The following is a 24,884-nucleotide window of genomic DNA, read 5'->3' on the forward strand; positions in this document are numbered from 1 at the left end:
GATGAGTTTCACCTTGGGTTTATCCTATGTTTGTGAGTGTATGTGTGAATGTGTGTGGCTTGAAATAGTAAGAATGGCTGGGTAAAAACTTCAAAAGTAATTTTTCAGTGCAAGCCAAAGTATTGCATCATACCTGATCCGCTCTCTTCACCTGCAAATAAACATCAACCACCTGAATTTAGTTTGCTCGAGGCTCGATTGCGCTGATGTGGATGACGTTATTTCCATCTTAAACATTTGCACTTTAAACACACTTTGACAATCCTTCTTTAAATGATCTCTTATGGTTTCTAGTAGTGTGCGTGCGTGTGTGTGTGCGCATGTTTACTCTCCCAACAAGAGCAAGCTTCCAAATCTTTTCTACTTCTCTGGTTCTCAGACTTTGTGTGTGTCCATGTGCATGTTTGCAACTGCATGCACAGGCATGCGTGTCAGGAGTGCTCATTAAAATTGTATGGGAGCTGATGCTGTAGTCCTGCTCCACTGCTCCCATTTCCACAGAGTTCTCTACATGTTGCCAGGTAATCAAGCGGGCGCACACATGCGGCCTTACCTCCGCTACTGCCAACAAGCTGAGGTTTAAGGTTATAAACACAGCCACTGCTGATAATTCCTCATGTCATATTCATGTTTGCAGTCGAGTATTTTACACAGCTGCAATTTAGAAAAGTGTTAATCACAGTTTAGTTGAGATCTGACAGAACTTTTTTTCTAATTCTACATTTGTTTCTCCTCCTCCTCCTCTCCACTTGTTCACCTTCCAGGGGAGCACCTGCGCATCTGTCCCCAGGGTTACACCTGCTGCACCAGTGACATGGAGGACAACCTGGCCACACTGAGCCGCAGGGAGATGGAGGGACTACTTAAAGACGCCGGTCGCTCCTTACAGACCTCGCTCACTGGACAGTACAAGATCTTTGACGGTGAGTGGTGCCATCACAGTGAAAAGCGAGAATAAGACTAAATAGCTGTGTGCATGTCTCCGTAATGAAGTATTTATTTGTTTCTTTGTTAGTTCTGATAGCACATTGTCATGCCCATTTTGGCATTTTTATTATCACATTTTCACTCTGGACAACATCCAGCCTACACACTAATGCAGACATACACTCACACACACTGACAGTAGTGAAATAGGAAAGTTAAAGCCCTTCTATTACACTGTCTTCAGATTGATGTAGCGCATTGATTTATTGTCATGCTTCAACAGAGGAGGTTGGTAATGCCTTGCAGTGGTGTTGACAGAATGCCAAGTTGTCTCCTTTTTTTTTCTCTTGTGTGACGTTTGCTTTCTCTGATCCGAGGAAAACTTCCCACAATACAAAAACCAGATTGGTGTCATCCAAATGCTAATAACATGCTAGTTATACAATCACCACTACCAAAGTTAGGGACCCTTGTTGCATTGCCCCTCTTTTTAATTTGTTATAAGTTGCACAGTCAGCTTTAGTTAAGGTTTTAGAGTTAGACTGTGTATTAAAGTCAACATAAATGATGCTGGAAAGACTTTATGCTAATAGTTATTGATTTAAAGGTCATGTTGCTGTCCTAATTTAACTTAAGATTTGATTCATGCCTGTCTTTAACACTAGAACTATCAAGGCAGTCATTCTGGCCTTTAACATTTGTTTTCAATGTAATAACTTTATGAAAATTAAACCGTTGTAGCTGTGAGACCCAGACTTATTCTAAATGTGTATATTTCTTTTTAACAATAGAATAGACACTTCAAAACACAATTGAAGAGTTCATTTGCAAAAACAGATAACTTCGTTTTTATACATTTTCAAGAAACATTTCTTTTTGATATAGATGCCTAATAAGTTACATTTTCAAGATATCACTGATTTGTAAAGTCATTTTGACTTAGTCAAAGCCACCCAACCTCAGTTGATTGTTCATACCAAAAGCTAGCATTAGAAAAAAACATATTTAAACATTTTTTGCACATTTGCAAATTAACTCTTCAATTATTAGTTTATCCTTGAATGGCCATAGTGGTCATAGCGCCAGGACATATTTAAACAGTGTATCAATTTGTTGATTGCTACTTTTTTGGGACTTCAAGGTTCTCTTCCCCTATCATCTATTGTTTGCAGCTGTTATTTGTACGCTATTACAAATCTAAAGCCGTGTTTAGCTTCACAGCAAAACCAATAAGTAATAAACAATAGCACTGAAAAGAAATGGATGTCATTAAGGAGGATGAGTGCACCAGAAGGTTTTAAGCCATGCAATGGAGCTTTGATGAGGCTAAGTCTTACAGAGGTGAAGAGCCTGTTTGGACAGTGATGTCTCCTGATCACTTTGCATAATACTTCTCAGAGTGACACAGAGATCACTTTATATGGTTAGAGAGAGAGAGAGAGAGAGAGAGAGAGAGAGAGAGAGAGAGAGAGAGAGAGAGAGAGAGAGAGAGAGAGCGAGAGCGAGAGCAGCAGCAGCAGACAGAGAGGAGAAGGAAGTGTCAAGGGTGGAGAAACAAAACTTGGGACACCTGTGACACATGTCACAAGGTAGTGTGTGGAAGCTACACAGGTTGAGAGTACCTGTGCCAAATGTGAGTAGCCTAATTGATCCACAAGTGCCATTGAAAGTAATTTGCAATGCTTGACCCAGAAACAACCTGATACTGTGTTCAAGTGATCCCACTGAGAGCATTACTTCCACTGTTATTCTACAGCATGAACATTTTTCTCAGTAAATAAATCTAGATTTTTAAATCAGTTACTTCTCCTGCACTGTAATGCATTGCTATTTTATTTTCCAGTCATGATCATGTTGACTGTTTTTGACAATTGTGTGTTATACATGCCCAATAAGAGTTTTATTATACTTTAAGATACGTGTTATGGAAAGTTATCAAATCCAAAGATCTGAGGTAGAATGAAGTGGTTTCAGAAAATGAATATTGATCAAAATTAAACATGCGTGTAATGATAATAGCATGTTTTTAACTAATACACTTTCATCATTTTCTGTATTATTATTTCTATTGTTTATTAGAATTTTGTGCAAATAGTGTATGAGCTGTCAGAATGAATGTTACGGTCAATCTGGTATTACAAAAAAATCCAGGAGTTTGAGTGTTAAATTCATCCTTAAACAATTAATTCCAGTTCCTGCCAAAAATGATGTTCAACTTAAACCTAAATATAAAATGTTCACAGCACTTTGATTATTGTGTTGTAGCAAAAAGCAGCAGAGCGAGAGGCTGAATACCTAAATGCTTCCTGCACTTAAAGAAGTGTTGTTAAAGTTCTTAATATTATAATATAACATCCAGACTTAATTACAATGTCCTGACTGTGAGAGAGGCAATGAGAGGCAGTAAGAAAAAAAAGGAAAGTAGGGGGTTTCAATCTTGGAACAGTGGAGCACCAAGGCAATTATTTGTGTCTAATGACCTGCTCCAGTTAATAGAAGGGTGTCTCTGTGCTCCACTCGTTCCCCTTGGCCAGTTTGTGACAATGGATCTGTCAGCTGGGGCTCTGAGCTTGGCTAGTTAGCCTGACCTTTTCAGATCACAGTGATTAGTAGCAGAGTGACATTTCTTTACTCTCCTGCGATCGCTCTGTGTACTTCTGCCTCACGGTTCCTCCTTTTCACTCAGGGGGCTGTTTCTGTGCCAAAGGGATACAGCCACCCTGCCAAGTACACACACACACACCCACACACACACACGCACACGCACATGCTCACACAAACAGTCCTCGAAATACAAACTCTCTCCAAGTGAGTTGATCTCATCTTACAGTTCTTAAACTTTATATTCTTGGAAAAAGCACCTTATTCAACAGTGTTCCAGTTTAACAACAGGGACTACAGACACACACACTCAAGCAGCACTCAGCTCGGACCTATAAACACACTAATGATCAGCATCCAAAAAACTGGTAGATAAATACTCCGAGAAACACATGTCATAAACAAGATAACTTGTGTTGCCTCACAATGAAGTCATTTGGCGCGTGGTTTTGTTTTTGTATGCCAGCCAGATGTTTTACACCAACAGATCTCCAATAGCTGCTGTTTTGAAACAGAAATTAATCAGACTATTTTGTTGATTTCATATTCAGCCACAACTGTTCATCCTCTCCTCTCCTCTCCTCTCCTCTCCTCTCCTCTCCTCTCCTCTCCTCTCCTCTCCTCTCCTCTCCTCTCCTCTCCTCTCCACTCACTCTGTTAAACGCTTTTCTCTCCCCTGTTTTCTGTTTTAATGTCCCCTTATCTCACCCCAATGAGCATCAGATGGGGAGAGCCGGAGCTGATGGAGGAAGGAGAGATGTATGTGTGTTGGGACCTTGAGGTCTAAAAACCATCTGTTGTTGACTGTGTCCTCTGAAGGCAAGAGCTGAGCGATAGACCGGGGTTAATTGGACCAAAATACTTCACGTTTGTGGCCACATGATCAGTGTAAATTTGGCAGGATGTAGCAATTCTTGCTGAAGACATCCTGTTGTTAAACTTAGCTGTTGAAAAGTGCAAAGGAAGACAAATTACTCCTCTTTCGAGCTCAAAAAGCATAGTCCCTTACCATTTCAGGAGACAATCTGTGGTTACATCTTGATTTGTTATCATGTTTGACATACATTATACTGTAATATATATGTTATTAAAAAATAATAGAGGATTAGCTCATTGTTAATCAGCCAGATCCTACTTTTCCGCTCATATGACTACAGGAGAATTCAGCGACATCGTACCATGCTGCCAGTCCCTGCACATCTGGCTGTGTTTAGCAGGGTGTGGGCTAGCTAGCGCCATGTGGCTAAGTGTAGGGTGTTACTGTTCCAGCCCAGGCAGGCTCGGCCTTTTTAGGTCCAGGGACTTTGGAAGAAACCCCAACCAAGCAAGCCACAGATTAGAGGACCAGCATACTCTCATACAGCTGGCTGTGGGCCGGCGAGTGTGTGCACTGTATAAATGTAAGCATGCAGATTTGTGTTTATATGCATGTGTCTGTAAGTTTGTAATTTAGTGTTTGTCACTGTGTGAGTGAGTGAAAACGGTTGTTGTGTACAGTATGTGTCGTGCGTGTGCGTGTGTGTGTGTGTGTGTGGTTTGCACTTGGTTCTCTCAGTCACCTCGCTGTCAGTCATGCTGTGTACAAACTGAATAATATATTACGTTAAACAAAGATGAAGTTTATAATGCTGGGGAGGGTGAAAGAGGGCGAAGTGAAAATGAGACAGATGGATTAAGAAGAGAAACAGAGAAAAACGAGACAAGGACGAGGGTAGGAGATAAACAGGTGGAAGAGGAGAGGGGTAGCCAGAACGAGTGGGAAAGAGAAAGAGAGATGGTGTTACACTGAAGTGAGAGGAAAAAGGTCAGAGAGGACACAGAGAGTGATGGCACCGAGGGGAGCAGCGTGTTAGGTAGCAACCAGGTGTGTTAGGCAGACGGAAGCCTTATACCTGGCAGGTGGTGTTTGGCCTAATGGTGCCATTGCTGGCATCTGGATTCACTCTGTAGGTGTGTAAGTACGTGTCTTTGTGTGTATCTGTGTGTTTTGTTCAATAGACCTGCTGCCTGAAATAACTTAAAACAAAAAGGCACTCTTTACTATGAACAGAGTGGTATTTGATCAATTTATTTAAAAACAAGATAGAAGACAAATCTTTGCTGCTTTGTCTGAGAGTCATTGAATTAATATTTTATTAGCATTTAAAACACTCCATTACCCTGCAAGATTCTGCTTACAAATACCTCTTAATCTTGTTGCCTTTAAGCATTATGTCTTTGTCTTGGCCTCGATGAGAATAGATGGGGCTCCCATCCATCTCGGTATTTGCTTGTCACAGTCTTGCAAAGTTAAGAGAAAAACGTATTTTGAATGTGCCAATTGTTCTCAAGTGGTCTGGCTTCGGGTCCCACCATCACTCCCTAGCGATAAGCCGCAACCCAAATTTTGATGGCATCATACTTTCACTTGCCAACAACTCGGTGCACACAACGCGCTGAGGTTTTTGTCATCCTTTATTATCAATATGATAAAGTCCATATTTAATGTAGTCGCTGTATTATTCGCGTTTAGCCATGCTTTTTTCCCATAAGAATAAAACATACATTGATTGTCTTCTTCTATACAGTAAAATGCACGGTGTCACTTAACATTACAGGGCATTATCACCACATGCTGTCCTGGAGTGTGAATAGACGGCACTCCGCTAAAAAAATACCCTTCAAAATAAAAGCACAGGAATTTTTACTTCCTTTTTTTTCCCCAGCCAAAGGCCCGCGACCCACTCAAAATGAGTCTGCGACCCACTTTTGGGTCAGGACCCACCAGTTGAGAAACCCTGAATTAGAGTGTTTTAATAGCAGATCTCATAAGGGATGAAGCAATAACTCATAACATTTTGGATTCTTTTGAAAAATCATTATTTCATGCAAGAGTCCAGCTTTGGAGTTGCAGCTTCTTTGTTGTGCTTGACAGCAAACTGAATATGTTGAGGATTTGGACACTTGCTCTAACAAAACAAGACATTGGATGACTTGGGCAACATTTTAAAGATCAGATGATTTATTGTGTCCATAACAGAGTCTATTTTCTTTGGATACACACTGAACAGGTCAAATAAAGAGATTTTATTCTGATTTTTACACAGGTCTTGAATCAACACACACACACACATGCACATGCACACACACAGAGACTAAATATACTGGCACAAAGTATTTATAAGCAGCCAAACTGTTATTGAAGCGTGTGTTCCAGCCAATGTCAGTTCAAGGCAGATCAGTGGTTGTAGAGCCTAATCTGATTTGAAGAGTACTGGCTGCTTTGCTGGCATATTGGGACACTCCTTTCAAGATGACCAGGCAGCACTCGCTTATTTATTCATTTAAGTAGAGCTCTGAACATCTCCCAGCTGGCCTGTTAAGTAACACCATCTCCTCCCGTGGAGATAAAACTGAAGCCGAGTGATTCACGAGAATGACATCAAGCGTACCAAATGTACCCTATCAAATTTGGGAAACAGAAAACCAAACTTGCATCAAAGGACCAGGCTGCAACGCCATCAGAGGGTAAAGCAGTCAGTAGTACTTCTTTTTGGCGAGTAGTGTAGCAGCTCGGTGGAAGCTCTGATTCTGGGAAAAAGCTGCACTGCAATCCCAAAGAGAGCAGTTTCTGTAATTTGCAAGTGCAGAAGCTCGAGTTTCTGGGTTGAAACCCGAATAAATTTAAGTATATGAATACATTTAAACATGAAGTTCTCTTGCTCTACATTCAACTATACAAATTAGGTTGGCAAAATATAATAAAAGTCTTTCAGTATAAAGTTATCAGATTCAATTTTGCCTCAAATTATCCCACACAGTCTAAAAAAACTGACCTTCAGTTGAATCAAGGCCATGTTAAAGGCACACTATAAACTGTACTATAGACTGTATAAAATATGGACGTAGTATCCGTGACGTCACCCATCTGTTACTGAGCGCTGTTTTGAAGCCAGTTGACGGTGGCAGCCATATTGGAAATGCAGAACTCAACCAGGCAGAGTGTGACGTAAAGAGGCGGAGTTTGAGCCTCCTAGCCAACAGTTATGCGTTCCTGACTCGGGGTCAAGTCAGTCATGTCCTTATTTGGGCAAAAACTTTTAATCTTAATATCTTCTGAACCGTTGCGTTAGAAAAAAAATCACCCCCCCCCCCCCCCCCCCCCGTACAGTGTGTGCCGATAAAGAGATAAGCTACGTAGAGCCAAGCCGTTTTTTGAACCAGGCTGTAAACATGTTTATTTATGCTGCAAAGATCGTCTTTTTTTAATTGGTGTGTATGTGGTTTCCGGTGTTTCTGCAGCCAGCCTCAAGAGGATTCTTGATGAACTGCAGTTTATAACACTTCCGCATGGGCTTCATAGTTTGAGACTGGAGGTTGCCACTTGGTTGTGCTGATATATTAGGCCAGTGACGTATGGAGAAAAATGAATAAATTAAATAATATTTTTACATCTTACTAAAAAATTAAACTTGTATGCATTCCCAGGAACTCCCTCTGTATTTCAACAACTGTGTAAACTCCACAAACACTGTAACATTCAACCAAAAGTCCCAGGACCTTTGAGAAGTACTACCCCCCAAGCAGGGGCTTTTCAGGTGGGAGATTATCTACCCCTGAACCAAATTTAGACCCTGGTTCCTCCGATCGAAACGCATGTAGTTCAGGGGTAAAGTTCCTGCTTGTCGAAAAACGCCTTTAGCTTGGATCAGATTGCATGCCGGCTACCTTTAATCTATGAGCTACAACATGTGTTGTTCTAGCACGAAACCAATGTAGCTCCAGATTTTAACTTCCATGCTTTTTTCTGTTTGGTTGAGAAGCAGCAGAATTACAACAATTTGTTAGACTACCAACTTACAACCTGGAATACAGCACCACTTTCATAACGGCTTGTAGAGTTCCACCTTGGGCACAACATTGTTGTGTGAGTAATGTGAATTACAGGCTGGCATTTTTTTTCTTTTTTTCTTTTTTACCAAATTTGACCAAGTTCAAGTCTTTTCCTCTCCAAACCACCAAACTAATACTTACCAGATATGGACAACAATGACTCATTCTCAAACGTGTTGCCATTGTCCCACAATGAGGCAACAGATTTGATTCTCTCCTACCTCCCGCCACCCACCTTCTAATGTTCCTCCTTTCAGGGTCACCTCTGATGATGTCATAAGAGACAAGGACATCTGTTCCCATTGTGAGTCTTGATTGGCTCACTTTATCTGCATGCAAATCACGTTGGTGGGGACCAGGAGTACACTGGCCTAATTATGCCAAACACATTACTCAGTTGGAACGATGGGGTCTTGGAAGGATTAAATGAATGAAAGAAAAAAGCGTGAATGAGTGAGAAAGAAAGAGGAATGCGATGCTAGAAAGGATGGTAATGGGAAAAGCAGTGGAAAGTAAGACGTGATAGAGGGAGAAAAAAGGACAAAATGATAGTGAGGGTAAGGAATGGTATGTAGTTTAGGAGGAAACAAGCAAAGGGAAAAGCTGGATATGCTGAAAAAGAGAACCAGATGGATAGAGAAAAACAGGCATGGCTAAATTGTGTGTAAAACTAGCCAGAGAAAGTCACATGAGAGAAAAAGAGACAGTGGAGGAAAGACTACCACAGAGAGCCGCTTGATAAATGACACGCATTATGTGATGTGTCTGCTTGTTTAATATAGGGCTCCTTTTAATAGCATCTAAATGCTGGCTAAGGGGCTTTCAGTGCTTCTGGGGCACAGTATGTGTGAGATAAGTGTTGTTATTGATGGAAACTCAGCCTGACATATAAACAGTCTAATGGCTCCCAGATCATCACTTGTGAATTCAGTGAGCCCGGGACAACAGTGTTTGTTTGTGTCTGTTGTGTTTATGCGTTCATTGTTCATGCACAGGTGGGGAAATAACAAAGGGATAGGCTGAGAGTTCTGGGTAACAGTGGATGGAGGGTGGTTATGGTTGAAAAAGTAGGGATCAAAAACCATCTGGTGCCTGCTGAAGAGGCTGTAAGTGGGGAACAAAGTATGAGAGAGCATTCCTGTGCATTAAATATTGGTTTTGTGCGTCTCTCTGCGTTTTTTCTCTTTCAAAGATCCCACTTTTAACCTAAGGGATGGAGAGACATTTAGTCTTTAGCAGAATATCTCAGTACTTTATTCAAATATTTGTGTTAAACCAATGAGGGAAATGGCCAGGGAATGGGCTACAGTTATGTGTGATGCTCTGTTTTTTGCATAATGGTATAAGTGAAAGGTTTTGGAGTTCATTTACTTTTTCCAAATAGTTTTTTCACCACAAATGTTATGCATGACCAAATGCCTCTAGAATTTTTTTGCACTTTTTAGTAGATACTGACAGATACATGAAGTCTAGATGTAATGACATTAAGCTCACAGGTGGCGCTAACACAATGTGACAAAAATACATGGCCATAACTCAGTAGTCTGACTTTGAGTGGAGCACAAATTTATTCTTGTCCAAACAACTGCTACACCCAGAGAACTCTGCAGACTTAACTCACCAAGCACATCATCGTGATTGTGTATTGTGATACAGATCAGGCCAATATGCCGCTTAAAATGTTAGTACTAATACTGCTGCTACTCTCTGCATGCTTATGTTTCATATTTCAGCACACATGCCACCTGATTTTCTCCTCATCTCTTTTTGGCATATGCTGCATCTTGAGATCTCTCTGCCTTTCTCCTCCCTGCCAAAGAACCATCCCACTAATATGATCATTGAGCACTTGTCAAATGGACAAATAGAATTAAGGCTGTCAGATTTGAAAGAGATATACAATTGCTGCTTTTGAAGCCCTGTTTTTTTCACTCCCACTCTCTTTTATTCTCTCTGATTCTCCTTTTCTATCCAATCCTCCCTTGTCAGTGTCTGGTTCTCTGCCAAAACGCACTTGATCTGACAAGTTTCTCATTTAGATTTCCATTTATGGTCCTCACTGTACTGTATGGAAGTAACCGTCTAAGGCTACATAATGCTGTCAGAGACATGCTTACATCAGTGTATGAATATCTTGTTTTGTTTTTCCTACTGTTTCTTTGCGTGGGTTGTTCTTCCTGTCCAAAAAACCCCTCTCTTGTTATTCAAAAAAATCCAGCCTAGCCAGAAATTGGGTTGTATATTTCACTTATTTTTTCAGTCCTTCAGCATGGTCCCAAGTGCCTTGAATAATTTCTTGCACATGTAAGACAATGTCAACTGCCAATTGGAGGAAACAAACTCAAAAATGAGTTTTCACAGGAGGCCAGAGTGTTTGGTGAGAACAGACAAGTTGTTATAAGAGAACCAGGGACATTTTGTCAGTGTGTGATTACTTAATCACCACACGCTTTTAGATGGGATTGTCCAATCAGGCTGTGTGAGCTGTTACTTTATTAGACAGTGGCAAACGTTGCCCGACTCGCTAAGCTCTCAGTATGAGAAAAGTGATTCCGGATTAGTCTGGAATGAGTAGCACAAGCCTCGGTCAGTTAATACCACTGTGTGAGAAAGTAACTTGGGATCAGTCAAAGCCCTTTGGGGTGAGTGATTGACAGCTGGATGAACATCAGTGATCACACCCAATATATGTCAATAACTCAATTTGACACATGAGACAGAGTTTAGAGAGGAAAGACTGGAGATAGGGAGACACCAGAGACAGAGAGAGAGAAAGAGCACTTAAAGGTAGAGACTTCTCTTCTGGTTTAGAGCTCAGTATTGATTGATAAAAGACTGAGAGAGTGTGGGGGAGTGTGAGATTCTTAATATGTGATACAATGCTGTTGGAGGGTTTGTGTGAACACTTAAATGTGTGTGTGTGTGTGTGTGTCTTTAATCAGGTTTTAGAGGCAGCTGGGTGAGAGAACGTAGGACTGGAGTTAAAATAAGCTCCTGACATGTCAAGGTGGCCTGGATGTGAAGCTCAGAGTGATTACAAATGAAATCATTAACTCCCCTCTCACTGCAGGAAGAAAGTCATTAAGACACACATGCTTGACTTGGCTTATTCTCAGTGTGTGTGTGTGTGTGTGTGTGTGTGTGTGTGTGTGTGTGTGCGTGTGCGTGCGTGTGTGTGTTGGAACTGGAAACATATAGGCTGGTTCTGCAGGAGGTAGATTGTGACAGGGATACTTTCTGTATTATATCATCACATTTAATGTAGTATGCAGTACAAACATTTGAAGTGTCATCATAAAGCCAACAGGGAATTCTCCAACACTGAAAAGCAAAATGATATTGCAAAGTCACTATGAAATAATCAAACCTATCTTCAAAACAATGAGCATTGCACCATTGTTGCGCAATAAATACTATTTTTCAACACAGCTACAGCATTAGTTATTAATATGGACAACAAAGGTTTCCAGGAGGATCTTATGATGAGAACAAGACTGACAGTACTTCAAACAGATCTCTTCTACTCTGTTGACTGTTTCAAGTATAGTCAGTCAGTCAGTCAGTCAGATATGGTTATTGGTGAAGAGGAAGTCATATGTTGTGAAGTTGCAAAGCTACTTATGCACATTTGTGACTTAAGTTACATAAGATGTGATGTTCTTACTTCAGAAAACTCAGGCACTCACCTCACTTACTAGGGCTAGGCGATATATCAAGTTTTTTTTAGATAAATTGATACATTTTCATTGAGATTTAAGGTAAGGCAATATCATATCCTAATAAAATAAGTATCATCATGTGATTTTCTGTATAGCCGCCAGTTCACCAATTTCTCTCGTCCCCATCTGTTCCTCTTCACCCAGCCCCTCCTCTCTTCCTCTGAGCGAAACCGAAACTAAAAAAACCTGCACCTCCCTCTGCTCATGCACAGAGAGAGGTAATGCATAGAGCGGCTTGGAGTTAGACAAGAATGGGAGCAGCAACACTACCTGAAAAGTAGTGGTCGGTATAACAAAAATACTGGCTTGATTATTTGGAGATGGTCCGTGTTTAAAATTTCAGACGCAAGGCAGAATAATGGATCCTGTAGAGAAAGCTGAAAACAGGTTGCAACAGAAAGTTTGAACAATCTCTTCCACTATTTACAACAGACCCCACAAAAGTGTACACAATTCTGTGCTGCAACCAGGAATGTGAAGCTTTCAAAGTCTTCTGCTCTGAAACAATGCATGTTGCAAGCTTCCTTCCCATGGGTTATGCCTAAAAAGTTTTTAAAAGAGGGGCGATATCACTAAGGCAGTGGCCTAGCATATCGTTTAAGGTATGTTACCTGTTGCACTTGTGGAGCAGGGCAGCTTTTTACAAGTACATTAAAAAAAACGTTCAAGATATACATATATTTGTATCGCCTTCCACCTAAAAAATATCAAGATGTGAATTTTAGGTCTGCATCGCCCAGCCCTATTCATTACCAGTATTTTATTAATTCATGCAAACAGTTATGCCCAGCCATCATTAAGTCGAAGTATCGGCTTTTTGTCCACTTTCTCACATGAACTTCTGACATTTTCAAGATAATTTCAAAACATTGTGGCACTGACTTTTCCAAGAACTTGCCCTCCCCCGCATGCACCTCTTAACAAGACATTATCAGTGTTGGAAATGCTCACACATCTAGAAATGCACTGCAAAAACTAAAATCTTAGCAAGCATATTTTTACTGAATTAGGATGTGATACTTACTTTGAGAAACTTCTAAAAAAAATCAAACTTATATTCAGTGTAATGAGATGATGTGACTGGAAGTTAGACAAAAAATACTTTCTACGATTTAAGTTTTTTAAAATTTTATTGAACCTTTATTTAACCAGATGAGACCCATTGAGATCAAGACCTCTTTTACAAGGGCGACCTGGCCAAGAGGTCAGCAGCACACATCAAAATAAATCGCACAACTCATCAGCATGGAGCATATGTACAGACAGTATGTAGAAGCAATGCGCAAGGCATAGTGGCTTTTTGATCCTTGAAGATACACACATAAATACACAAAACAATTGAAGTGTACTCCATTCAGTATAGAAAAGGTGTGGCTGGGTAGGACATTCAAGAGGTTGTCTTCCATAATGGTGACTCTTTCAGGGTGAGTATCATCAAAAAATGTACAGGGACATTTTACAATAAAAACACAGCAGTTGAAGATGATATGCTGACAGCTGAGTTGAGCATTTAAGAGTTAAAAACAGAGGAACTCTGCTAGAAGTGAATACCGTCATCACCTTGCCCACTTGCTCGCCATGAATGTTCCAGACTTTTGCCCGCTGCGTTCACACATCAACTCACTCCTACTTCACATGGACGTTTTAGGAGAGGACAGGCAGGAAATAGTCTGAATGAAGTCAGGATTAGTAGGCTGGCTGTTTGTTTTAACACATGCTCCCTACCTGGACAATGTGAGGATGTTTTCAGGTGTGTATTTCAGAAGTTAGATTCCAAACATGGCACTTATTTTTGGAAGATTTTATCCGATCCTTGTATCAAGTGTTCTGGAGATATTCTAAGTGACTTCAAATGCATCAATGACTCCAGAATAGAACGCCTTCACAACTGACGTCACTGATTTTACTTCTATATTTTTGAATGTGGACATAGTGAGCGGGTGCAGCTTTGACTACCGTTTGGAAAACCCACCGAAAAATCCTGACTGCTGTTTGTCCCCTTCGTCCCCTCCACACCTGGTGTCCTGGGATAGAACAATTAGCTGCCCTCTCCCATCAGTCCTTCCTCTGAGAGCAAACACTAGGGGGTTAGAGGGGTTGGGGGGCTTGAGGTGAAGCTTTTGAGGGATGACAGAGAATTGAGGGGGGGGGAATAAAGGCAAGGAGGGGTGAAATAAGGGATGTGGCTCCCTGTATCATGGAAACACAAACAGATGAAGAATGAGAAAGGTCATTTCCACACACAAAAGCACATGTGCACACACGCAGGCACAGGGGGCTTTGTATCATACTAATGATCGTCATTATTCACTAAAGCTGTAGGGCAGAGGAGAACCAGACAGGGTGATACCATTTACCAAGATCTGCCGTCTGTGTGCGGTGAACTCTTAGCGCACCTAAAAACAAACATACCCCAACCACATTAAGTCTGTCAACACAAGTTTGAATAATTTGTTAATGGAGGAGATAACTTTTTGTTCAATCACCTGATGGCAGTATTGCTGCTAAACCTCATTTCACTTAGCCAAATTTGAGGCATTTTAACAGTATGGCTGACAGTACCCAGCAGGAATGAATTCTAATGTGGATTAAAAGCAAAGCTGCACCTGTCACAGCCGCTCCCAGCCTGTCTGTCTGCCTGCCACTGTGTAGGATAGTGTGTGTATATGTGTGTGTTTGTGTGCAGCTCTGATCCTTGTGTGTAACTGTGTACATGTGAATGTGCTGTCACTTTGAAGTTTGTCTCTCTGTGTGCACGTGTGCCTTTCTGCTGACTCCTGAATGTGTGTGTGTGTGTGTGTGTGTGTGTGTGTGTGTGTGTGTGTGTGTGTGTGTGTGTGTGTGTGTGTGTGTGTGTGTGTGTGTGTGTGTGTGTGTGTGTGTGTGTGTGTATGCCGGTGTTCTCCAATGTGTGTGTATGATTGACATATCTGCAGCTCTCCTGGTACTCTGAGGCTGGCCCAGGGCAGTGTTCACAGATACTTTGAGTGACAGGAGGTCAAGGAACAAGGGGATGATGTGTCATCCAGCAAGGCGGTCTCGCTACTAAACAAATGCTGGACATACGGCCGCTGCATGTCAGAAGCAGTTATCTCACCGAGTTTAATATTCCAAGAAACGTGGTGCGTCACACTCTTAAGATGTTGACTGCATTTATTCATTAAATTACCAATTGCTCTGTGCTCTGCCTTTTTGTAGCTATAATAAGGAGATTATTGAAAATGTTTTCTCTGCATATTTGAAAACTTTGCATCAAACTTTACTGCCTTCAGGGAATGGACTTGTTTTTCTTTTACCCTCATTTATTTACAAGCACACAACTCTAACTGGGTCCTGCACTGTGCTTGTTATCTTAAAGAAGGGCTAAAAACAAAGCTATTGCATAGTTTGATTTGTCTGCAGTGTCTCAAATCCAATTTGCTCATTTAATAACAAAAATATAAATGCCACATACAATTTCAGGCAATTATAAACTTTCAAGTTAAAGTTTTAAAGTGTTTTTGCTTATGTCACATTTATGAGCTGGCAGATTTTTGAACAATGCAGCAAATTTAATATTTGATCTCCTTTGGACCACATAATTTTGCCCAGTGCTCACTGTATATGAGTTAGCATCACAAAGCATGTGACTGACATTATGCAACTGGGGTTTAGAAATAATGTACGCTTACATGATTCTGGGCATGGGCCCAAATGAGGCAAACGTCAAAGTGCAACAATTGGTCATGGCACCAGCAGAGCATGTTTGTAGTAGGAGGAACGTGACCTGATGGGTCGGAATACAGAGCTTCCCAAAAACCAAAAAACAAAGTTGGATAGAGTTTGATTCCCTTCATGTCTCCGAGATGACTTAAGAGCATTTTTCAGACATAAAGTAAGACTTTGGAAGCTATCACTAAGCACAGAATGACCCTTGAATGTAGCAAAAGCAAGAATATGATTTACAGTAAATCCCAGTGACACTGTCTGCTGGTGGAATTAAAAATAAGTCCCTTCATGAAACTCTTTTGCTAAAAGTAGACCTGTGTGCAAAAAACGCCAGAAGACAACAGCAGTGAAGCAGGCAGGCTAGTGTTTATTAATGAGCAGAGCACAGATACAGTATTCACCAAGGCCAGTGCTTAGATAATGCCAGGCAGATGGGTCAGGATGAGCTTAGCATATTAACATGTTATGTAACTCCAAGTGCTGTGTTTGTCTTCAGGCCCTGCACATGTGGGTGTGGGGAGTTTTGCTGCTGTTTAGCATGACTTGGCGGTTCCATATGTTGGCTTCAGGGTAACCTTTAAAAGACGTGTTGTTTTTCTGTTTTGTCTGAATGTGTTTGTGTAATGGCTTTTTGTCTATGTCATGATATTTTGGGAAAACAGCTTGGCTAAGCTAACTCCAGGCGGGGTGTCCCCTGTGGCGGCCATAACTTCCCCCTTTCTCGTCTCCAACCGATCTGAGGTAGTGGCAGGTAGAGATAAGACACCTACCAAGTAAACACTGCTGTAGACTGCAGCTTCCTATCTAGCTGCCACACACACACACGCACACGCACACGCACACACACACACACACACACACACACACACACACACACACACACACACACACACACACACACACAGAGGAAAATACACACGGCTATGCATGAGGTTTGGAGTCATTGTGGGAACACAGAGCAAATGTGTGCCTGAATGGATACATGGATGGATGGATAGATGGATGGCTCTGGCTTATATTGTTGCAGTGAACTTTCTGCTTCCTTGGCAGAACAGCTGCCTCATTTAAAAACATTGTTTACACACAAAGTAGATGTAAAAATGTTTATGCCCCTGGCTACAGAAAAGCTGGGATGCAAGACAAAAACTTGATATGTGAATGTTTGCATCTTGATACAGCCTATGACCCATGAACCACAGTACAGTGATTCATCAGTTTTAGCTGCAGCTGCCCAATCAGTGCAATGCAATCAAATAAAGCTGTCTTGCATAAATTGTTTTTCAGCTGAAATGACCAGGTTTTGTAGACTCTGTGTTGTTTTTCTTAAGGCTACAGTTATAAATTGAGTTTTATTGCATTGCACAGTATAATGCATGTATAATATCCTGTCCTCCTCATACATATAAATGGGTTTGACAAAGCAGTAGAACATCAGTGTAGGTGAAGTGAAGATGCAGTATTCTTACTCTATTTTCATTACTTTTTTTTTAGTTTGTCAGTCAGACTTCTACATACTTTAACTTTTCCCCCAGCACTGACAGCCTGACTGCCTTCCTGTCTGTTTGTCTAGCTGTATGTCTGTCTTTACCGCCTGCCTTTGCCTGTACCCTATGTGTGTAAATCCAAACTCTGAGTGTATATACGCTGCACCCTGAAGCACTGTCAAATCCCTGACATCCCCCAGTGGGATGCTCTCACATATTTAAGCCTTAGGTTGACTGACAGTATGAAGCAGTATCAGTATGCAGCAAAAACTTCATCATATATTTATGTGCCTTGGACGAGGATGATAGTATGTGGTGCTTATTTTTCTTTAAACCATTTAATTTCTTTCCATGTTTTTTAGGTTACTTCCTGGAGTTGCTAAACCACTCAGCAATTAGTCTTCAGGAGACTTTCACTTCATCATGGGGCTCCCTTTACTCGCAGAATTCCCAGGTCTTCACAGAACTGTACACGGATATAAAGCACTACTACAGAGGATCCAATGTCAACCTGGAGGAGGTGCTCAACGAATTCTGGGCCAGACTGCTTGAGAAGCTCTTCTACCAAGCAAACAAGCAATATTTCATAGGTACATCCAGATTTTTTCCTATAACAGTACATACTTAGAGAACAAATAAGAATGCTCAAAATAAAAATGAAATGATTGTGTTTGTCGATTGCAGGTGAGGACTACCTTGAGTGTGTGTCTAAGCAGATAGAGACACTGCGGCCTTTCGGAGACACCCCCCGTATGATGAAGATGGTGGTCACACGCACATTTGTGGCAGCCCGTTCCTTTGTTCAGGGGCTGGTGGTCAGTGGAGAGGTGATGCGCAAAGTGTCCCAGGTAAAACCTCCATTATCATCCTTTTCCTCTTTCATATTTCTTAGGCTATTTCTTCCCTTTTATTTTCATGACATTCTCTCCATCCAGGAATTGCGATCTCGGGTTAGTTTCGTTGCTTTTGATGGAAGCCACTAACTGTCCCACATTCATTTTTACTGGTGTCTAATCTGCTGTAAAGCTGATACTCACTGCTACGATCCCAGGTTCATTGGTATTCCTCAGTTAAGGTTTATTCATGTCTGTGCAGACGCCTTAACACACAACCACATCCACATCATCCTGTTTCTACTACTCAGTGCACAGTATAAAGCGGTGGCAGATCAATGTTTGTGGAAACGAAAGGCTCCATAAAGCATGGCCCGCGGCTGAGACAATCAGCCCCTGCAACAACAGTTAATGTCAGTGCCTCGCTGAAAAATGTCTCCCCAGGCCACGGGGAGGGTTAATATCTCCCATGAGGAATGGTCCCCTCTGTGTATAAGACAGGAGTAAGGTTAAGATCAGAGCAAGACTGAGAAATCATTTGAGCTCCTGAAAGGGAGGTGGCTGGTATTGATGCAGCAGTGAAAAATATCTCCCATCAGTCACTGGGCAAGGAGAATGCTGAGAGCAGTGGACCTGTGAGAAATGCATGCATCCTTTGACAAAACAGATGCTGTACAAGAGATGAATATTACAATTCTTGCCTGCTGATGCATTGCAAGGTCAGGCTGTGTGTAAGCATGAAAAGATAAAGCGTGCCAGAAAAAAAGCTGTTGCATGACGGAATAGGCGGCAGTGCGGCTTGTTGACTACAAGGCCACACGTTTGGATGTGTGTCAAAAAAAACAATCTATGCGATCCTTTTCACTCTGATTGATGTTTGGAATTCTGGTTACAAATACTAAACTGTTCTCTAGCATCACACTCAGGCAACCTGGTTTAGCATTAGCATGTCCCTCTGGCCCAGCGCGTGTCAAACCTACATAAAGGAGCCTGCGGATGTCTCAATTAGTACGTGAACGCAGTGAAGCTAAGCACAGCCATAGCCACGGGGAATACAACCAAGAATAACCATGAAGGCAGATCATCTGGGGTGCCAGAGTAGCTAGTGGATAACAAGACACAGACAGTGACAGTGACAACTTAAAGTACTTCACCTGGAGCTACATTCTTAGTCTGGTTGAATTATAGACATGACAGTTAAAACTTAAACAAAAACAGAGGGGTGTAAGGAGCAGAATTAGCATAGTTAGCATGCTATGTTGATTTGTACAACAAAGACCCTGTACCAGCCTGAATATATACACAGTGGAGTACAGAGGTTCTTCAAGGTACAGAAAAACATGCACCTTGTCATTTCAGCATTCCTCTCCATTGGAAATGTACATTTCCCATGAGTGGATACATCTTAATTCCTGTCTGATGCTTATTTGTGTTTTTCTGTAAAGCAGTGAGTGATGTGTTCATTACACAAGCCTGGGGATGGAGAATGTGTGAATAATTAGCACAGCTTTTACCAAAATTACAAAATGTCATCCCAGTGATAATGCCATGCCACTGGAGCCTCTCTGAATGAGGTCATGGGCTGCCTTCTGCTCTGCTTAGACACACAGTCATCTAAAGTCATTTGAGGGAATGCACAAACACTCTGTATTGTAATAACAGAGACTGTGGACATACTTGTTAACTCTCTTTAAAAGGGAATTTCTGAGCTATATCCACTGAATTGTTAAAGGAGACAGAATGTCTGATTTGCCTTTGAGTCATTCAAGTCAAGGCTTGTTTGTTACAATTTTAAAGAAGGACAGACTCCCACCAACTGTTTAATTTCAAATCCCCAATTTGTACGTCAGTTCGTGTCCCTGTCTTCCCCAGCACAGAATCAGCCTTGTGTTGTATTTATGCAGATTGGAACGGGACTCTGCTGTGATGGGAACAAATGAGAGAGTCAGAAAAAGTGAGAAAGGACTATAACAAAAGATTGTTACAAACAGCATCCTTTCTTCTCCCTCTCTTACCCACTCAGTGCTTTCTGCTCCACTCTTCCCCTTGAAATTGTACTCCAGCATTTCAGTTAATATTTCCCCAAGCTGGGCCCTGCTTTGTTCTCTTTATGCTTGAAGTGTGAATAGCTCGGTACCCTAATTTGTATCTTAGCTTTCCTCTCCTTTCCTCTGTAATTCTGTCTGCAATTGATTGGGCCCTAATGAGACAACCACTCCTATTTATAGCTATGAATCGCCACTTAAAGGGCCCACTGGCTGAGGATGTTTACCACAGTCTGTTAAAGCGCTCGAGTGAAAGCTTTAGAAAATGAAACGGAATTCTCTCCGCCTATGTGTGTGCTCCAAATGTTTTTCAAGGAAGTCTGTGTTTGCTACCAACTAACCAGAAACATGGCATGAATCCTTGCTATGTTTTCCTTGGATTAGCTTAGAAAAATAGGTGCTGAAAGAGCAGAAAGGAGGCAGAGAGGAGAGAGACCAAAGATGCTTGGAAAAAGTGAGAGAGTTTTAAGACAGAAAAAGAGTTCCCAACATTCAGATTCAGACTTTCTTTCCAGCATCATATTAATTCCTCCCTTGCGTCGCTCTGGGGCTGCACCAGTTGCTGTGTCCTCAACTTTTTCCAGGCCTGTTTTTATTCCCCGGGGAATGGGAGTGGAGGAAGTAGGCCACGCGCCACATAGCTCACTGTGGAGGCAAGGAGTCTGGATTGGCTCGCTTTGTAACACAAGGGGGAGAGGTCGCTCATATATCCTTACTAATTACAGGGGAGAGAGACAAGCATAGAGAGGCAGAGAGAGGGAGAAGCAAGCATGTTTGCTGCGGGCGAAATATACAGTGGAAGGTACTGACAGGTATGGGGAGCATATTGTGAAGGTAAAGCAAGGACAAGGGAGGATATATAAGGGCTTGAGTGTAACACAGTTGCTTCAGAAAGCTTCACATGCAAACTTTTACATGTGCCTTTGTGTGCATTTGCTCATTGACTTTTCCCATTTTAATTTTACATTTTAACAACTTTATTTATTTATTTTTGTAGTAGCACGGACACATTTTGAAAAGAAAAGCACAGGGAACCACACATGTGACTTCAACATACCCAGGGTTTTGGTCATCAGGCTTCTATTACCCTTAAAAGGAGATTGCGCTAAGACAGGGGTTCCCAAAGTGTGGGTCGAGACCCCCTGGGGGGTCGCAAGACACAAATGGGGGGTCGTGAGATGTCTTCCAGAATGTTTTTTTCTTAATTATCTAAAAATAGTAAATTTTACCCATTATCGTAAAAAATATGGACAAAAATAGTAGCTAAATTTGGAATAAAACCTTGAAAATAGAAAATTTAATTAGTTTTCTGCCTTTCTTTGTCGCCTGATGACTCCTAAGTTTAGGGTTAGTTAACAGTTAATTATCAAAAGCATCAGTAGCAGTAGGTTAATTCATAAAGGCACAGGAAACACAGTCACATGCTCATATAGGTAGGCTAATTTTCTGTATACCAGCTAAATGAAGCCACATTTAATCACTTTGAGGGACAGTGGGTGTCGCAAAACTTTGGCACCTATATTTTGGGGGTCGCGGGGCAAAAAGTTTGGGAACCCCTGCGCTCAGAGGTCACAGGAACAGTAGTAATTTCATTGACGGAAATGATGACAATAAATATTGGTCAATTACCTTTTTTCCATAACGCAAACAAAGACAAAAACATACCAAATAATATACCACTGAAAACAAAAACTCTGACTGACCTAATTTTTTGAGACGAGATGAGACTTAATATAAGTGATGAACTGTTGGATATTCAAACCCATGATATTTGCAATGCAGCCCTGTAACAGGCTAGGTTAGTTGAAGAGTACAGTGTCATTTTGTCACTTATCTGTAAAAAGTGCGACACGGTGACAAATTCTCCCCACCTGCATGCATCTTTCTCATTTTCATTGATGATTTTTTTTCTCTGAACATGTCAGTGACAAAGCCACAACCAGCTAATGGAGTGATGTCAGTTTAACATTTTACATTTTTTCCTGCTGTTACTTTTAATACCTCTGTGTCAAAGCTTTGATGTATCCTATTTTGGGGAAACGTCAGAGAGTATATGTAGTATGACATTTCACAGTTTGGATCAACTCTCAATCCTCAAAGATAACCATGCAAATGTAAGGCTATCTTTTACACATACATTACACTAAAATGAACAGCTGCATTTGCAAAGTGGAAGAAATGGAAAATCTGTCAAAAACAGAAATAAAAGCCAATTGGGAAGGCACAAATGAAGGCTTATTACGTCTTTTTACCATCATTGCTTTACGATAGATCGAGCTTTATTAACTTATTCATTCCTTTAGATTAATTTGTTGCTCCAATTAGCTGCATGGGTGATAGTTTTAGGTGTTTTATTTCAGCTGCAGCCCTGACAGGATCAAGTGAAATGATTTTGAGCTAATTAAAAATGAGACTCAAACAGAAGACAAAGCAATGAGTACTTGTAATTCTAGGTGTCATAAGTGGAACAGCTACAAGGGTATGACTTTTTTCAGCCTTCAGTAAATTAGAAAACATAATGTTCAATAATATTTTCCATGTGTAAAATCATACAGGTAGACAAGGTCTCCTGGAAGTGAGCCAATGAAAACCCAGAATTAACCCTCAAGTTACCTTGATAGTGTGTGTGTGTGTGTGTGTGTGTGTGTGTGTGTGTGTGTGTGTGTGTGTGTGTGTGTGTGTATGTGTGTGTGTATGTGTGTGTGTGTGTGTGTGTGTGTGTGCGTGTTTGTGTGTGTCTGTCGGTCGGCCGGTCGGTCGGCCAGTCGGTCGGCCAGTCGGTCGGTCTGTCGGTCGGTCTGTCTGTCTGTCGGTCGGTCGGTCGGTCGGTCGGTCGGTCTGTGTTTCTGTCGGTCTGTGTTTCTGTTGGTCTGTGTGTAGTGTGTGTGTAGTGTCTGTCTGTCTGTCGGTCTGTGTTTCTGTTGGTCTGTGTGTAGTGTGTGTGTAGTGTCTGTCTGTCTGTCGGTCTGTGTTTCTGTCGGTCTGTGTTTCTGTCGGTCTGTGTGTAGTGTGTGTGTAGTGTCTGTCTGTCGGTCTGTCGGTCGGTCGGTCGGTCTGTCTGTCTGTTGGTCTGTGTTTCTGTCGGTCTGTGTGTAGTGTGTGTGTAGTGTCTGTCGGTCGGTCGGTCTGTCTGTCTGTCTGTCTGTCTGTCGGTCTGTGTTTCTGTCGGTCTGTGTGTAGTGTGTGTGTAGTGTCTGTCTGTCGGTCGGTCGGTCGGTCTGTGTTTCTGTCGGTCTGTGTTTCTGTTGGTCTGTGTGTAGTGTGTGTGTAGTGTCTGTCTGTCTGTCTGTCTGTCGGTCTGTGTTTCTGTCGGTCTGTGTTTCTGTCGGTCTGTGTGAAGTGTGTGTGTAGTGTCTGTCTGTCGGTCGGTCGGTCGGTCTGTCTGTCTGTTGGTCTGTGTTTCTGTCGGTCTGTGTGTAGTGTGTGTGTAGTGTCTGTCGGTCGGTCGGTCGGTCTGTCTGTCTGTCTGTCTGTCTGTCTGTCTGTCTGTCTGTCTGTCTGTCTGTCTGTCTGTCTGTCTGTCGGTCGGTCGGTCGGTCGGTCGGTCGGTCGGTCGGTCGGTCGGTCGGTCGGTCTGTCTGTCTGTCTGTCTGTCTGTCTGTCTGTCTGTCTGTCTGTCTGTCTGTCTGTCTGTCTGTCTGTCTGTCGGTCGGTCGGTCGGTCTGTCGGTCGGTCGGTCGGTCGGTCGGTCGGTCGGTCGGTCTGTCTGTCTGTCTGTCTGTCTGTCGGTCTGTCGGTCTGTCGGTCTGTCTGTCTGTCTGTCTGTCTGTCTGTCGGTCTGTCTGTCTGTCGGTCTGTCTGTCGGTCTGTCGGTCGGTCGGTCGGTCGGTCGGTCTGTCTGTCTGTCTGTCTGTCTGTCTGTCTGTCTGTCTGTCTGTCTGTCTGTCTGTCTGTCTGTCTGTCTGTCTGTCGGTCTGTGTTTCTGTCGGTCTGTAGTGTGTGTGTAGTGTCTGTCGGTCGGTCGGTCGGTCGGTCGGTCGGTCGGTCGGTCGGTCGGTCGGTCGGTCGGTCGGTCGGTCGGTCGGTCGGTCGGTCGGTCGGTCGGTCGGTCGGTCTGTCTGTCTGTCTGTCTGTCGGTCTGTGTTTCTGTCGGTCTGTGTGTAGTGTGTGTGTAGTGTCTATCTGTCTGTCTGTCTGTTTGTAGTGTGTGTATTGTGTGTAGTGTGTGTTGTGTGTGTGTGTGTGTAACAGTCTGTACCATTTATTTCACTTTCCTTTTTAGAAGATTATCAACACATACATCAATTAAAAGCAGCCCTTTGTTACAGCCATACATCTATCGAGTCTTATTACTGCTTCTAATTTGACAGCCCCTCTCTCACAGCCCCCTGGTGCAGCACAGCTCCAAGGTTACAGAGGAAGTTGTCAACATGAACCCCCAATTAGCACCACAGAAGAGTTACACACTGTTTCAAGTCTGCCGTGCCCAGCCCCGGGATTCCCAGCATTAATCCTTTAGGATGGATGATATAACACACACCAGATTAATGGCTGTCTGTTCTTAATAAGTATTTTACTAACATCACCCTGGGTTTTTATAAAACTCCCCTTGCCAACGCCCCTCAGTGCATATTGTAGCTTTCCTAACATTCTCTTGAATCTCTCTTTCCCAGTCTTTTTTCCCCCACTCATCCTGTCCTGCACACTCCCTTCGCTCACTCTCCTCCCTCACTGAAAAAGCACTCGACTGACTCA

The 24,884-nt window shown here is 42.1% G+C and overlaps 1 protein-coding gene across 2 annotated transcripts in view; it reads left to right on the plus strand.

The window, feature by feature from the left end:
• gpc1b (glypican 1b) overlaps window positions 1-24,884 on the plus strand; it is a 106,142-nt gene that overhangs the window by 65,538 nt on the left and 15,720 nt on the right. For both annotated transcript variants that reach the window (XM_034703458.1, XM_034703459.1), the window contains 3 exons: window positions 765-923; window positions 17,674-17,901; window positions 17,996-18,159. In XM_034703458.1, the coding sequence (XP_034559349.1) occupies window positions 765-923; window positions 17,674-17,901; window positions 17,996-18,159 (551 nt within the window). The remainder of the gene's footprint in view (window positions 1-764; window positions 924-17,673; window positions 17,902-17,995; window positions 18,160-24,884) is intronic.

The sequence above is a fragment of the Notolabrus celidotus genome, chromosome 15 (genome assembly GCF_009762535.1).
Source record: "Notolabrus celidotus isolate fNotCel1 chromosome 15, fNotCel1.pri, whole genome shotgun sequence".
Taxonomy (NCBI): domain Eukaryota; kingdom Metazoa; phylum Chordata; class Actinopteri; order Labriformes; family Labridae; genus Notolabrus; species Notolabrus celidotus.